The sequence below is a fragment of the Salvelinus fontinalis genome, chromosome 11 (assembly GCF_029448725.1).
Source record: "Salvelinus fontinalis isolate EN_2023a chromosome 11, ASM2944872v1, whole genome shotgun sequence".
Taxonomy (NCBI): Eukaryota; Metazoa; Chordata; class Actinopteri; order Salmoniformes; family Salmonidae; genus Salvelinus; species Salvelinus fontinalis.
Genome location: NC_074675.1, coordinates 5,518,361 through 5,535,261, shown reverse-complemented (window position 1 = coordinate 5,535,261; position 16,901 = coordinate 5,518,361). Strand labels below are relative to the sequence as shown.

Genomic DNA, 16,901 nt, shown 5'->3' with positions numbered 1-16,901 from the left:
TAGAACTCTCGAGACAGTCTTCTAAAGGTTGTGTAGTAGAACTCTCGAGACAGTCTTCTAAAAGTTGTGTAGTAGAACTCTCGAGACAGTCTTTTAAAAGTTGTGTAGTAGAACTCTCGAGACAGTCTTCTAAAAGTTTTGTAGTAGAACTCTCGAGACAGTCTTCTAAAAGTTTTGTAGTAGAACTCTCGAGACAGTCTACTAAAAGTCGTGTAGTAGAACTCTCGAGACAGTCTTCTAAAAGTCGTGTAGTAGAACTCTCGAGACAGTCTACTAAAAGTTTTGTAGTAGAACTCTCGAGACAGTCTTCTAAAAGTCGTGTAGTAGAACTCTCGAGACAGTCAAGAGTTAAAATTCTTACAAGTAGCAAAAAATTATTATTTTAAAATTCATTTTCAAAACATTTACGATATAGCCAAATGCTTGATTCTGCCACAGCTATGTTACCTTACCGTGGAGTAGCACATTGGGCTGACTGACACATCGACTATAGACTGTAGATTGTGATAGGACAGTTGACAGTGCACTGAAAAGAGGCTACATCCAACCATGTCGAGCACACAGAGGTTTAGAGTTGAGCTACGCCATTCAGACAGAACATCTGGTGTAATAAAAGCATTCTCCAGATAGATAGATAGATAGAGAGATAGATAGATATGGCCCTTGAATGACCAAAAGTGGTTGGAGTGCCTTATTTTTACTCAGAAAAATAAGAGAACAAATCCACTGGCTTCATTTCCTCATAGCCACAAACGTAGAAAGGAATGCACTTTGGTATGTAACCAAATGCCCTGGATTATTCAAATCACAATAAGAAGATATATCTATCACAACAGTCTGAGGTAACGATTAAAATGTATTTTTGTCCTCTTCAGGAGTAATTAAATAAAGCAAACAGCTATAACCCCTTGAATTGTTTCGATGTTAAGACAAGACAGAGGCTACCAGTTCCTCAACCCTTTTCAGAGCATAAGGTGATTTCTTCTTACGAAGCGTTCCCTGTTGGCAAAGGGTGTTTCCAGGTGAGAGAGTTAGTCATCCCACAGGACTGAAGCTCTGTCTCCAAACTGCACGGTTGCTGCCCACATGGCACCCTATTCCCTATATAGTGCACTACTTTTGACCAGGGCCCTATCAAAAGTAGTGCACTATATAGGGAATAGGGTGCCATTTAGGATGTATCCCGTGTAATACTTGTCATTGTGCGGCCGCTTGGCTTCCTCCTCGCTACCACGTCAGAGGTTCAGCCAGGAAGACTGTCTTTGGGCATTGCTTGAAGAAAACATCCATGAAAATGACTGTAAACATTTCAAACATCTGTGAAATGGATGTATGTTCAGGGGAGATGTAGGTGGGTGTAGGGGGATGATGTCATTATGTTACTGGTCTTGGGTTACTAAATGAATGGCATTGATAACCAAAGGCACATTGTATTCAACCTAAGGGCACAATTCCTCCCGACTGTCAATCCACAAAACAACTACAATAAAAAGTCAAAAGAACGTTGTGACCCGGCCCCCTGTCCTGCCCCTCCCCACTGACGTTCTCCAATCAGCAGGTGGCAGTGGGTTCCAAAGGGGGCGGGGCTACTGAGCAGTGTGCAGCTGGCCCTGGCAGGCACTGAACCAATCATCAGCGGGGCAGGTGAGGCGACGCCCACTGGGGCGCCATTGGCCGGGCTATTCTCCCTGACCTGATGAGGTCACCAGGTCGTCCATCCAATCCCCAGCCAGCCACACCTGTTCTGTAGAGTAGAAGTAGTGAGCTCCAATCAAACAGAGACTTGTCCTCCGTGTCCTGGAGCCTCCAAGTATCCACACAGTGACAGTCTGATAGGATCCCATAGAGTTCTTGTGCATTAGGTCATCAGTCACTCCGTGGTTACCGACCGACCGACCGACCGACCGACCGACCGACCAGACAACAGCACAACATTCTGTTCTATTCAGCCCTATGTTCACTTTAATATCGTTCAGATTGCCACTTTTATTTGACAATATTTTTTTTACAAATGTGAAATAAATAAGTAAAACTTTGACAAAGCTTTAAAGAAGTCTGTCTGATTATGGTGAACTAATAAAACCTTTGTCAAATACTTTAGGTCCAACACATTTGGGGAAATGTTCATTACTAGGTTTAGGATTGTGTTTTAAAGGTTTTTCCACATAAAGTAAGGGGGATATGTGAATACTTTTTTGGGCTGTGCAAGGGAACAAGCGTTTTAGGAATTTACACTCTGGCCAGAGACACGTAATTGGTTCACTACTGAAAATATTCAAGAAACGATCAACTGGAAATAAAACTCCTACTCTACAGTTGCAACAGTCAACATGGTAGAAGCTAAGCAATTCAAAAAGCTACATGAGTCAACCTTAAGTCCTGATTCATCAGAGTGCTTTATAACCACGTGTTATAACACTAACTGACTTTCACTACAACCCGGAGTATTACTGAGACAACCCCAGACTCTGAAGGACACCTTCTATTCAAGTATATGCAGCCCCTACCTACCTACCCAGCCTGACCCTAGATCAGTCCTTCAACACAGACACAGCCCCTACCTACCTACCCAGCCTGACCCTAGATCAGTCCTTCAACACAGACACAGCCCCTACCTACCTGCCCAGCCTGACCCTAGATCAGTCCTTCAACACAGACACAGCCCCTACCTACCTACCCAGCCTGACCCTAGATCAGTCCTTCAACAGACACAGCCCCTACCTACCTACCCAGCCTGACCCTAGATCAGTCCTTCAACACAGACACAGCCCCTACCTACCTACCCAGCCTGACCCTAGATCAGTCCTTCAACACAGACACAGCCCCTACCTACCTACCCAGCCTGACCCTAGATCAGTCCTTCAACACAGACACAGCCCCTACCTACCTACCCAGCCTGACCCTAGATCAGTCCTTCAACACAGACACAGCCCCTACCTACCTACCCAGCCTGACCCTAGATCAGTCCTTCAACACAGACACAGCCCCTACCTACCCAGCCTGACCCTAGATCAGTCCTTCAACACAGACACAGCCCCTACCTACCTACCTACCCAGCCTGACCCTAGATCAGTCCTTCAACACAGACACAGCCCCTACCTACCTACCCAGCCTGACCCTAGATCAGTCCTTCAACACAGACACAGCCCCTACCTACCTACCCAGCCTGACCCTAGATCAGTCCTTCAACACAGACACAGCCCCTACCTACCTACCCAGCCTGACCCTAGATCAGTCCTTCAACACAGACACAGCCCCTACCTACCTACCCAGCCTGACCCTAGATCAGTCCTTCAACACAGACACAGCCCCTACCTACCTACCCAGCCTGACCCTAGATCAGTCCTTCAACACAGACACAGCCCCTACCTACCTACCCAGCCTGACCCTAGATCAGTCCTTCAACACAGACACAGCCCCTACCTACCTACCCAGCCTGACCCTAGATCAGTCCTTCAACACAGACACAGTCCTTCAACACAGACACAGTCCTTCAACACAGACACAGTCCTTCAACACAGACACAGTCCTTCAACACAGACACAGTCCTCTCTGACGAGGACATCATAATATCCACAGTCCTTCAACACAGACACAGTCCTTCAACACAGACACAGTCCTTCAACACAGACACAGTCCTTCAACACAGACACAGTCCTTCAACACAGACACAGTCCTTCAACTAAGACACAGTCCTCTCTGACGAGGACATCATAATATCCACAGTCCTTCAACACAGACACAGTCCTTCAACACAGACACAGTCCTCTCTGATGAGGACATCATAATATCCACAGTCCTTCAACACAGACACAGTTCTTCAACACAGACACAGTCCTTCAACACAGACACAGTCCTTCAACACAGACACAGTCCATCAACACAGACACAGTCCTTCAACACAGACACAGTCCTTCAACACAGACACAGTCCTCTCTGATGAGGACATTATAATATCCACAGTCCTTCAACACAGACACAGTCCTTCAAACACAGACACAGTCCTTCAACACAGACACAGTCCTTCAACACAGACACAGTCCTCTCTGATGAGGACATTATAATATCCACAGTCCTTCAACACAGACACAGTCCTTCAACACAGACACAGTCCTCTCTGACGAGGACATTATAATATTCAAAGCCACTTCACCTCATCTCTACTCTGCCTCAGCACATGTCGTTTCTAATCATCCAATGATCTGCTAGAACAAAACAAAGTAGACATTTTTGCTCCAAAATCCTCTGTACATCCATTGTCCAATAAAAAGCACCATTGTTTTGCTGTGAGGATATACAGTTCACAGCAGCTGTACCAAGGAATAGCACCTTATAACTTACAACAGCTCATATTTTGATAGATGCCATTCCTCTCCTCTCCCCCCCTCTCCTCTCCCTCCTCTCCCCCTTCTTCTCTCCTCTCCCTCCTCTCCCCCTTCTTCTCTCCTCTCCTCTCCTCTCCCCCTTCTTCTCTCCTCTTCCCTCCCTTCCTCTCATCTCCCCCCTCCTCTCCTCTCCCTCCTCTCCCCCTTCTTCTCTCCTCTCCCTCCTCTCCCCCTTCTTCTCTCCTCTCCCCCCGCTTCCTCTCCCTCCTCTCCCCCTTCTTCTCTCCCCCTACCTTCTCCCTCTTCTTCTCTCCTCTCCCCTCCCTTCTTCTCTCCTCTCCTCTCCCCTCATCATACTATTATCTTATAAAAAAAAACACCTTTCTCACAGCTATTTAATGTCACAATATCAATGAGATACGGTAGAGAAGCAGAACCTAAATATCTTCAGGCTGTCTGATATGAGTTAGTTATCGACATGTGTTTATCGTGGCCAGCCACCCATTCTGTTATTCTCCACTATCATGCCCAGGTTATTCATCTCTGCTTGGGCCAGATTGTGTGAACGGTATCCACCAGCCCCGTCATAGCACCCAGTCCTGAGACGAAACACCTAAAAGCATTGTTCCCTTCATGATCACCACTTTCATGTTGTTGTCTTGTTTATATTTTAGATAAATGCTGCTACAGAGCTGCTAAACAATGATGCAGTGAATAATAACGCGGAATAAACCCCTCTGTCTAAACACCACACGGTTGAGTACTGTGACTAGTACTGTGACTAGTACTGTGACTAGTACTGTGACTAGTACTGTGACTAGTACTGTTCGGCTTCCCCGGTTGTTTTTTGCTCTCAGAGATAGAAACACAATCATCTCTCCATTTAAAAAACAAACCAAAACCAGTAAGAAAGAGATATCCTAGATTAGACGACGAACTAGCGTTGTTTACAGTTCCTTCAACTGACTAGTTTTGGCAACACTGTCCTCTGTTGGATGTTCCCGTTAGCGTCCGTCATTTGTGCCAGGTTAGTCCTTATCTTGGAGGTGGAGCCCGAGGTGGGGGGTAATTTGGAGATTGACGTGATAGCACCAGAGCCCCCGTCGGTGATACGCTTCACCGCCGTTTTGTCCCCCGTGGGAGGTTTGGGCAAGCGCCTCCTGAGCCAGGGGTGCCTGAGGGCCTGGCTGGGGGTCATGCGCACGGCAGGGTCCCACTCCAGACACTGCTTGATGAAGTCCAGGAACAGAGGGTCATCGCAGCCCTTCAAGGCCGTCACCCACTCCTTGCTCCCCGGCGGTCCCCTCAGCTTGCCCCGGCGGGAGCGCCCCCCGTTCAGCACCACCGAGCCGTCCGGCAGGGTCGTCACCGCGCAGTACCGGGGGTAACCCTTGGAGCTCACAAAGTTCTTGGCTCTCTTGGAAGAGTCCAGAAGTTTCTGCGAGGGCATGCCCAGCAGCTCGATGACGCATGCCAGCTGATCCCCTTCGTCTTCTCCCGGCACCAGAGGGTACCCGGTGAGCAACTCTGCCAAGATACAGCCCAGGCTCCACATGTCAATAGGCATCCCATAGCGTGACCCCAGGATGACCTCGGGAGCTCTGTAAAAACGAGACTGGATGTAGGTGTAAACCCGCTGGTGCTCGTAGCAGCTGGAGCCAAAGTCGATGACCTTGATCCCGCTGCGTCCCTGCTGCTTCAGGAGAATGTTCTCTGGCTTCAGGTCACAGTGGATGATCCGGTTCTTGTGCAGCGAGTCCAGACACTGCAGGATAGAGTGGGCGAACTTCCTGACGAGCGGCAAGCTGAAGCCCTGGAACTTGTTCTTCTTGATGAGCTCGTAGAGGTTCATGCTGAGGAGTTCAAAGGTCATGCAGATGTGGTTACGGAATGTGAAGTTCTCCAGCATGTGGATCACGTTCATGGTGGAGTCTTTGTCCTGCTTCCTCAGGTGCTCCAGGATCCGGATCTCCTCCGCCGCCTGGCGGTGGAACCTCTTCTCATTCCTCACCATCTTCAGCGCCACATGGCAGTGGGCCTTGTGGTCGTAGGCCTTCACCACCTGACCGAAACTGCCCTTGCCGATCACCTTGAGAACCTCGTAGCGGTAGGAGACGTGGTCGTGGGGCACCTGGATGTAGGAGCCCTGATCGTCATCGTAGCCTCCGTTGTTGGACCCCCCGATCACCCCCGGCCTCTTCTTGGCGTTGGGGCCAGCGAAATACACCTCTGGGTAGCTGAAGATCTCATGGTGCTCGAAGGCCGTCAGCTTGGGCATGAACTGCTTCATGGCCTGCTCCGGGGTCAGGGTGGCCGGCTGAGGCTTGCTGTCGGTGGACTTGAGGGAAGCTGAGCTGCCCTGCCGACACTGGGCCGTGGTAGTGGTGATGTCGGGCTGCTGTCGGTCAGGCAGCGGTAGCCCTGCCCGGCCCACAGAGGTCAACCCATTGGGCTGTGCAGTCAACACTGTCCGTTTGTTGCTGTTCTCCTCAAACAGCTGTTGAACGTGGATCTGTTGGTGGTTTCCCACGTGCGTGTGGTCACTCATGGTGTGCTTATTGCCTCCAACCTGGAAGAGATCAGAGAGACGGAACAAGACATTAGAAGCAGCAGCAGCATCAACAGGAAAAGATCCATCTGAAAACAACGGACAGAACAGTTGATGTGTCCTTTGAACCCTGCACCCAAATACGTTGAGGAACTATTGAGTCGAGCACGTCAATTCTGGATTCTAAAAGACACAGGACATTTCATGGGGTTTAAAACAGTACATTATTTGTCTGAATCTCAAACCAACAAAAAGGTGTGTTTCTAGATATAATCCAGCTACCACTGCTTCTAGATATAATCCAGCTACCACTGACAGGAACACCTGGTTTTAGATGTGTTTCTAGATATAATCCAGCTACCACTGACTGGAACACCTGGTTTTAGATGTGTTTCTAGATATAATCCAGCTACCACTGACTGGAACACCTGGTTTTAGATGTGTTTCTAGATATAATCCAGCTACCACTGACTGGAACACCTGGTTTTAGATGTGTTTCTAGATAGAATCCAGCTACCACTGACTGGAACACCTGGTTAGGTTTAGATGTGTTTCTAGATATAATCCAGCTACCACTGTTTCTAGATATAATCCAGCTACCATTGACAGGAACACCTGGTCTTAGATGTGTTTCTAGATATAATCCAGCTACCACTGACTGGAACACCTGGTTTTAGATGTGTTTCTAGATATAATCCAGCTACCACTGACTGGAACACCTGGTTTTAGATGTGTTTCCAGATATAATCCAGCTACCACTGACAGGAACACCTGGTTTTAGATGCGTTTCTAGATATAATCCAACTACCACTGACAGAAACATCTGGTTTTAGATGTGTTTCTAGATATAATCCAGCTACCACTGACTGGAACACCTGGTTTTAGATGTGTTTCTAGATATAATCCAACTACCACTGAAAGGAACACCTGGTTTTAGATGTGTTTCTAGATATAATCCAGCTACCGCTGTTTCTAGATATAATCCAGCTACCACTGACAGGAACACCTGGTTTTAGATGTGTTTCTAGATATAATCCAGCTACCACTGACTGGAACACCTGGTTTTAGATGTGTTTCTAGATATAATCCAGCTACCACTGACTGGAACACCTGGTCTTAGATGTGTTTCTAGATATAATCCAGCTACCACTGACTGGAACACCTGGTTTTAGATGTGTTTCTAGATAGAATCCAGCTACCACAGACAGGAACACCTGGTTTTAGATGTGTTTCTATATATAATCCAGCTACCACTGACTGGAACACCTGGTTTTAGATGTGTTTCTAGATATAATCCAGCTACCACTGACTGGAACACCTGGTTTTAGATGTGTTTCTAGATATAATCCAGCTACCACTGACTGGAACACCTGGTTTTAGATGTTTCTAGATATAATCCAGCTACCACTGACAGGAACACCTGGTTTTAGATGCGTTTCTAGATATAATCCAACTACCACTGACAGAAACATCTGGTTTTAGATGTGTTTCTAGATATAATCCAGCTACCACTGACTGGAACACCTGGTTTTAGATGTGTTTCTAGATATAATCCAACTACCACTGACTGGAACACCTGGTTTTAGATGTGTTTCTAGATATAACCCAGCTACCACTGACTGGAACACCTGGTTTTAGATGTGTTTCTAGATATAATTCAGCTACCACTGACAGGAACACCTGGTCTTAGATGTGTTTCTAGATATAATCCAGCTACCACTGACTGGAACACCTGGTTTTAGATGTGTTTCTAGATATAACCCAGCTACCACTGACTGGAACACCTGGTTTTAGATGTGTTTCTAGATATAATCCAGCTACCACTGACTGGAACACCTGGTTTTAGATGTGTTTCTAGATAGAATCCAGCTACCACAGACAGGAACACCTGGTTTTAGATATGTTTCTATATATAATCCAGCTACCACTGATTGGAACACCTGGTTTTAGATGTGTTTCTAGATATAATCCAGCTACCACTGACTGGAACACCTGGTTAGGTTTAGATGTGTTTCTAGATATAATCCAGCTACCACTGTTTCTAGATATAATCCAGCTACCATTGACAGGAACACCTGGTCTTAGATGTGTTTCTAGATATAATCCAGCTACCACTGACTGGAACACCTGGTTTTAGATGTGTTTCTAGATATAATCCAGCTACCACTGACTGGAACACCTGGTTTTAGATGTGTTTCTAGATATAATCCAGCTACCACTGACAGGAACACCTGGTTTTAGATGCGTTTCTAGATATAATCCAACTAACACTGACAGAAACATCTGGTTTTAGATGTGTTTCTAGATATAATCCAGCTACCACTGACTGGAACACCTGGTTTTAGATGTGTTTCTAGATATAATCCAACTACCACTGACTGGAACACCTGGTTTTAGATGTGTTTCTAGATATAACCCAGCTACCACTGACTGGAACACCTGGTTTTAGATGTGTTTCTAGATATAATTCAGCTACCACTGACAGGAACACCTGGTCTTAGATGTGTTTCTAGATATAATCCAGCTACCACTGACTGGAACACCTGGTTTTAGATGTGTTTCTAGATATAACCCAGCTACCACTGACTGGAACACCTGGTTTTAGATGTGTTTTTAGATATAATCCAACTACCACTGACAGGAACACCTGGTTTTAGATGTGTTTCTAGATATAATCCAGCTACCACTGACTGGAACACCTGGTCTTAGATGTGTTTCTAGATATAATCCAACTACCACTGACAGGAACACCTGGTTTTAGATGTGTTTCTAGATATAATCCAACTACCACTGACAGGAACACCTGGTTTTAGATGTGTTTCTAGATATAATCCAGCTACCACTGTTTCTAGATATAATCCAGCTACCACTGACTGGAACACCTGGTTTTAGATGTGTTTCTAGATATAATCCAGCTACCACTGACTGGAACACCTGGTTAGGTTTAGATGTGTTTCTAGATATAATCCAGCTACCACTGACTGGAACACCTGGTCTTAGATGTGTTTCTAGATATAATCCAGCTACCATTGACAGGAACACCTGGTTTTAGATGTGTTCCTAGATATAATCCAGCTACCACTGACAGGAACTCCTGGTTTTAGATGTGTTTCTAGATATAATCCAACCACCACTGACTGGAACACCTGGTTTTAGATGTGTTTCTAGATATAATTCAGCTACCACTGACAGGAACACCTGGTCTTAGATGTGTTTCTAGATATAATCCAACCACCACTGACTGGAACACCTGGTCTTAGATGTGTTTCTAGATATAATCCAACTACCACTGACTGGAACACCTGGTTTTAGATGTGTTTCTAGATATAATCCAACTACCACTGACAGGAACACCTGGTTTTAGATGTGTTTCTAGATATAATCCAGCTACCACTGACTGGAACACCTGGTTTTAGATGTGTTTCTAGATATAATCCAGCTACCACTGACTGGAACACCTGGTTTTAGATGTGTTTCTAGATATAATCCAGCTACCACTGACTGGAACACCTGGTTTTAGATGTGTTTCTAGATATAACCCAGCTACCACTGACTGGAACACCTGGTTTTAGATGTGTTTCTAGATATAATTCAGCTACCACTGACAGGAACACCTGGTCTTAGATGTGTTTCTAGATATAATCCAGCTACCACTGACTGGAACACCTGGTTTTAGATGTGTTTCTAGATATAACCCAGCTACCACTGACTGGAACACCTGGTTTTAGATGTGTTTCTAGATATAATCCAGCTACCACTGACTGGAACACCTGGTTTTAGATGTGTTTCTAGATAGAATCCAGCTACCACAGACAGGAACACCTGGTTTTAGATATGTTTCTATATATAATCCAGCTACCACTGATTGGAACACCTGGTTTTAGATGTGTTTCTAGATATAATCCAGCTACCACTGACTGGAACACCTGGTTAGGTTTAGATGTGTTTCTAGATATAATCCAGCTACCACTGTTTCTAGATATAATCCAGCTACCATTGACAGGAACACCTGGTCTTAGATGTGTTTCTAGATATAATCCAGCTACCACTGACTGGAACACCTGGTTTTAGATGTGTTTCTAGATATAATCCAGCTACCACTGACTGGAACACCTGGTTTTAGATGTGTTTCTAGATATAATCCAGCTACCACTGACAGGAACACCTGGTTTTAGATGCGTTTCTAGATATAATCCAACTAACACTGACAGAAACATCTGGTTTTAGATGTGTTTCTAGATATAATCCAGCTACCACTGACTGGAACACCTGGTTTTAGATGTGTTTCTAGATATAATCCAACTACCACTGACTGGAACACCTGGTTTTAGATGTGTTTCTAGATATAACCCAGCTACCACTGACTGGAACACCTGGTTTTAGATGTGTTTCTAGATATAATTCAGCTACCACTGACAGGAACACCTGGTCTTAGATGTGTTTCTAGATATAATCCAGCTACCACTGACTGGAACACCTGGTTTTAGATGTGTTTCTAGATATAACCCAGCTACCACTGACTGGAACACCTGGTTTTAGATGTGTTTTTAGATATAATCCAACTACCACTGACAGGAACACCTGGTTTTAGATGTGTTTCTAGATATAATCCAGCTACCACTGACTGGAACACCTGGTCTTAGATGTGTTTCTAGATATAATCCAACTACCACTGACAGGAACACCTGGTTTTAGATGTGTTTCTAGATATAATCCAACTACCACTGACAGGAACACCTGGTTTTAGATGTGTTTCTAGATATAATCCAGCTACCACTGTTTCTAGATATAATCCAGCTACCACTGACTGGAACACCTGGTTTTAGATGTGTTTCTAGATATAATCCAGCTACCACTGACTGGAACACCTGGTTAGGTTTAGATGTGTTTCTAGATATAATCCAGCTACCACTGACTGGAACACCTGGTCTTAGATGTGTTTCTAGATATAATCCAGCTACCATTGACAGGAACACCTGGTCTTAGATGTGTTCCTAGATATAATCCAGCTACCACTGACAGGAACTCCTGGTTTTAGATGTGTTTCTAGATATAATCCAACCACCACTGACTGGAACACCTGGTTTTAGATGTGTTTCTAGATATAATTCAGCTACCACTGACAGGAACACCTGGTTTTAGATGTGTTTCTAGATATAATCCAACCACCACTGACTGGAACACCTGGTCTTAGATGTGTTTCTAGATATAATCCAACTACCACTGACTGGAACACCTGGTCTTAGATGTGTTTCTAGATATAATCCAACTACCACTGACAGGAACACCTGGTTTTAGATGTGTTTCTAGATATAATCCAGCTACCACTGACTGGAACACCTGGTTTTAGATGTGTTTCTAGATATAATCCAGCTACCACTGACTGGAACACCTGGTTTTAGATGTGTTTCTAGATATAATCCAACTACCACTGACTGGAACACCTGGTTTTAGATGTGTTTCTAGATATAATCCAACTACCACTGACAGGAAGTATTGATAAGTAAGCTGATAAAGGAACCAGGAAGAAGGACGCTGTAGGGAGAGTTGTGTTACTATACTAGTCCAGCTGATAAAGGAACCAGGAAGCTGTAGGGAGAGTTGTGTTACTATACTAGTCCAGCTGATAAAGGAACCAGGAAGCTGTAGGGAGAGTTGTGTTACTATACTAGTCCAGCTGATAAAGGAACCAGGAAGCTGTAGGGAGAGATGTGTTACTATACTAGTCCAGCTGATAAAGGAACCAGGAAGAAGGAAGCTGTAGGGAGAGATGTGTTACTATACTAGTCCAGCTGATAAAGGAACCAGGAAGAAGGAAGCTGTAGGGAGAGCTGTGTTACTATACTAGTCCAGCTGATAAAGGAACCAGGAAGAAGGAAGCTGTAGGGAGAGTTGTGTTACTATACTAGTCCAGCTGATAAAGGAACCAGGAAGAAGGAAGCTGTAGGGAGAGCTGTGTTACTATACTAGTCCAGCTGATAAAGGAACCAGGAAGAAGGAAGCTGTAGGGGGAGTTGTGTTACTATACTAGTCCAGCTGATAAAGGAACCAGGAAGAAGGAAGCTGTAGGGAGAGCTGTGTTACTATACTAGTCCAGCTGATAAAGGAACCAGGAAGAAGGAAGCTGTAGGGAGAGCTGTGTTACTATACTAGTCCAGCTGATAAAGGAACCAGGAAGAAGGAAGCTGTAGGGAGAGTGTTGTTACTATACTAGTCCAGCTGATAAAGGAACCAGGAAGAAGGAAGCTGTAGGGAGAGCTGTGTTACTATACTAGTCTAGCTGATAAAGGAACCAGGAAGAAGGAAGCTGTAGGGAGAGATGTGTTACTATACTAGTCCAGCTGATAAAGGAACCAGGAAGAAGGAAGCTGTAAGGAGAGCTGTGTTACTATACTAGTCCAGCTGATAAAGGAACCAGGAAGAAGGAAGCTGTAGGGAGAGCTGTGTTACTATACTAGTCCAGCTGATAAAGGAACCAGGAAGAAGGACGCTGTAGGGAGAGCTGTGTTACTATACTAGTCCAGCTGATAAAGGAACCAGGAATAAGGAAGCTGTAGGGAGAGTTGTGTTACTATACTAGTCCAGCTGATAAAGGAACCAGGAAGAAGGAAGCTGTAGGGAGAGCTGTGTTACTATACTAGTCCAGCTGATAAAGGAACCAGGAAGAAGGAAGCTGTAGGGAGAGCTGTGTTACTATACTAGTCCAGCTGATAAAGGAACCAGGAAGAAGGAAGCTGTAGGGAGAGCTGTGTTACTATACTAGTCCAGCTGATAAAGGAACCAGGAAGAAGGAAGCTGTAGGGAGAGCTGTGTTACTATACTAGTCCAGCTGATAAAGGAACCAGGAAGAAGGAAGCTGTAGGGAGAGTGTTGTTACTATACTAGTCCAGCTGATAAAGGAACCAGGAAGAAGGAAGCTGTAGGGAGAGCTGTGTTACTATACTAGTCTAGCTGATAAAGGAACCAGGAAGAAGGAAGCTGTAGGGAGAGATGTGTTACTATACTAGTCCAGCTGATAAAGGAACCAGGAAGAAGGAAGCTGTAGGGAGAGCTGTGTTACTATACTAGTCCAGCTGATAAAGGAACCAGGAAGAAGGAAGCTGTAGGGAGAGATGTGTTACTATACTAGTCCAGCTGATAAAGGAACCAGGAAGAAGGAAGCTGTAGGGAGAGCTGTGTTACTATACTAGTCCAGCTGATAAAGGAACCAGGAAGAAGGAAGCTGTAGGGAGAGCTGTGTTACTATACTAGTCCAGCTGATAAAGGAACCAGGAAGAAGGACGCTGTAGGGAGAGCTGTGTTACTATACTAGTCCAGCTGATAAAGGAACCAGGAAGAAGGAAGCTGTAAGGAGAGCTGTGTTACTATACTAGTCCAGCTGATAAAGGAACCAGGAAGAAGGAAGCTGTAGGGAGAGCTGTGTTACTATACTAGTCCAGCTGATAAAGGAACCAGGAAGAAGGACGCTGTAGGGAGAGCTGTGTTACTATACTAGTCCAGCTGATAAAGGAACCAGGAAGAAGGAAGCTGTAGGGAGAGTTGTGTTACTATACTAGTCCAGCTGATAAAGGAACCAGGAAGAAGGAAGCTGTAGGGAGAGCTGTGTTACTATACTAGTCCAGCTGATAAAGGAACCAGGAAGAAGGAAGCTGTAGGGAGAGCTGTGTTACTATACTAGTCCAGCTGATAAAGGAACCAGGAAGAAGGAAGCTGTAGGGAGAGCTGTGTTACTATACTAGTCCAGCTGATAAAGGAACCAGGAAGAAGGAAGCTGTAGGGAGAGCTGTGTTACTATACTAGTCCAGCTGATAAAGGAACAAGGAAGAAGGAAGCTGTAGGGAGAGTTGTGTTACTATACTAGTCCAGCTGATAAAGGAACCAGGAAGAAGGAAGCTGTATGGAGAGTTGTGTTACTATACTAGTCCAGCTGATAAAGGAACCAGGAAGAAGGAAGCTGTAGGGAGAGCTGTGTAACTATACTAGTCCAGCTGATAAAGGAACCAAGAAGAAGGAAGCTGTAGGGAGAGCTGTGTTACTATACTAGTCCAGCTGATAAAGGAACAAGGAAGAAGGAAGCTGTAGGGAGAGTTGTGTTACTATACTAGTCCAGCTGATAAAGGAACCAGGAAGAAGGAAGCTGTAGGGAGAGCTGTGTTACTATACTAGTCCAGCTGATAAAGGAACCAGGAAGAAGGAAGCTGTAGGGAGAGCTGTGTTACTATACTAGTCCAGCTGATAAAGGAACCAGGAAGAAGGAAGCTGTAGGGAGAGCTGTGTTACTATACTAGTCCAGCTGATAAAGGAACAAGGAAGAAGGAAGCTGTAGGGAGAGCTGTGTTACTATACTAGTCCAGCTGATAAAGGAATCAGGAAGAAGGAAGCTGTAGGGAGAGCTGTGTTACTATACTAGTCCAGCTGATAAAGGAACCAGGAAGAAGGACGCTGTAGGGAGAGCTGTGTTACTATACTAGTCCAGCTGATAAAGGAACCAGGAAGAAGGAAGCTGTAGGGAGAGTTGTGTTACTATACTAGTCCAGCTGATAAAGGAACCAGGAAGAAGGAAGCTGTAGGGAGAGCTGTGTTACTATACTAGTCCAGCTGATAAAGGAACCAGGAAGAAGGAAGCTGTAAGGAGAGCTGTGTTACTATACTAGTCCAGCTGATAAAGGAACCAGGAAGAAGGAAGCTGTAGGGAGAGCTGTGTTACTATACTAGTCCAGCTGATAAAGGAACCAGGAAGAAGGACGCTGTAGGGAGAGCTGTGTTACTATACTAGTCCAGCTGATAAAGGAACCAGGAAGAAGGACGCTGTAGGGAGAGCTGTGTTACTATACTAGTCCAGCTGATAAAGGAACCAGGAAGAAGGAAGCTGTAAGGAGAGCTGTGTTACTATACTAGTCCAGCTGATAAAGGAACCAGGAAGAAGGAAGCTGTAGGGAGAGCTGTGTTAGTATACTAGTCCAGCTGATAAAGGAACCAGGAAGAAGGACGCTGTAGGGAGAGCTGTGTTACTATACTAGTCCAGCTGATAAAGGAACCAGGAAGAAGGAAGCTGTAGGGAGAGTTGTGTTACTATACTAGTCCAGCTGATAAAGGAACCAGGAAGAAGGAAGCTGTAGGGAGAGCTGTGTTACTATACTAGTCCAGCTGATAAAGGAACCAGGAAGAAGGAAGCTGTAAGGAGAGCTGTGTTACTATACTAGTCCAGCTGATAAAGGAACCAGGAAGAAGGAAGCTGTAGGGAGAGCTGTGTTACTATACTAGTCCAGCTGATAAAGGAACCAGGAAGAAGGAAGCTGTAGGGAGAGCTGTGTTACTATACTAGTCCAGCTGATAAAGGAACAAGGAAGAAGGAAGCTGTAGGGAGAGTTGTGTTACTATACTAGTCCAGCTGATAAAGGAACCAGGAAGAAGGAAGCTGTAGGGAGAGTTGTGTTACTATACTAGTCCAGATGATAAAGGAACCCGGAAGAAGGAAGCTGTAGGGAGAGCTGTGTTACTATACTAGTCCAGCTGATAAAGGAACCAGGAAGAAGGAAGCTGTAGGGAGAGCTGTGTTACTATACTAGTCCAGCTGATAAAGGAACCAGGAAGAAGGAAGCTGTAGGGAGAGTTGTGTTACTATACTAGTCCAGCTGATAAAGGAACCAGGAAGAAGGAAGCTGTAGGGAGAGCTGTGTTACTATACTAGTCCAGCTGATAAAGGAACCAGGAAGAAGGAAGCTGTAGGGTGTAACGGCTGTCGCTCTCCTCATCCTCAGACGAGGAGAGGAGAGAAGGATCATCAGACCAAAATGCAGCTTCAGGGAAATAAGCCATCTTTTTATTTAACACGATGATGATGGCAACACGAAAAACAAAACACTTTCAACTTTACAAAACAAGAAAACGAAGTCAACGAAACCTGAACATAAACTTACATAACTACACGTAAACTCACGGACAGGAAACAGACGACATCGAAACGAAAACGAACAGCCAAACAGTCCCGTATGGTACATACATTACACGACACAGGAGACAATCAC

The 16,901-nt window shown here is 45.1% G+C and overlaps 1 protein-coding gene across 2 annotated transcripts in view; it reads right to left on the bottom strand.

The window, feature by feature from the left end:
• Nucleotides 1–4,633: 4,633 nt before the first annotated feature.
• LOC129864907 (dual specificity tyrosine-phosphorylation-regulated kinase 2) overlaps nt 4,634–16,901 on the bottom strand; it is a 501,483-nt gene continuing 489,215 nt past the window's right edge. For both annotated transcript variants that reach the window (XM_055937221.1, XM_055937220.1), the window contains exon 3: nt 4,634–6,894. In XM_055937221.1, coding sequence (XP_055793196.1) covers nt 5,284–6,873 — 1,590 coding nt within the window. In that variant the 5' untranslated portion in view covers nt 6,874–6,894 and the 3' untranslated portion in view covers nt 4,634–5,283. The remainder of the gene's footprint in view (nt 6,895–16,901) is intronic.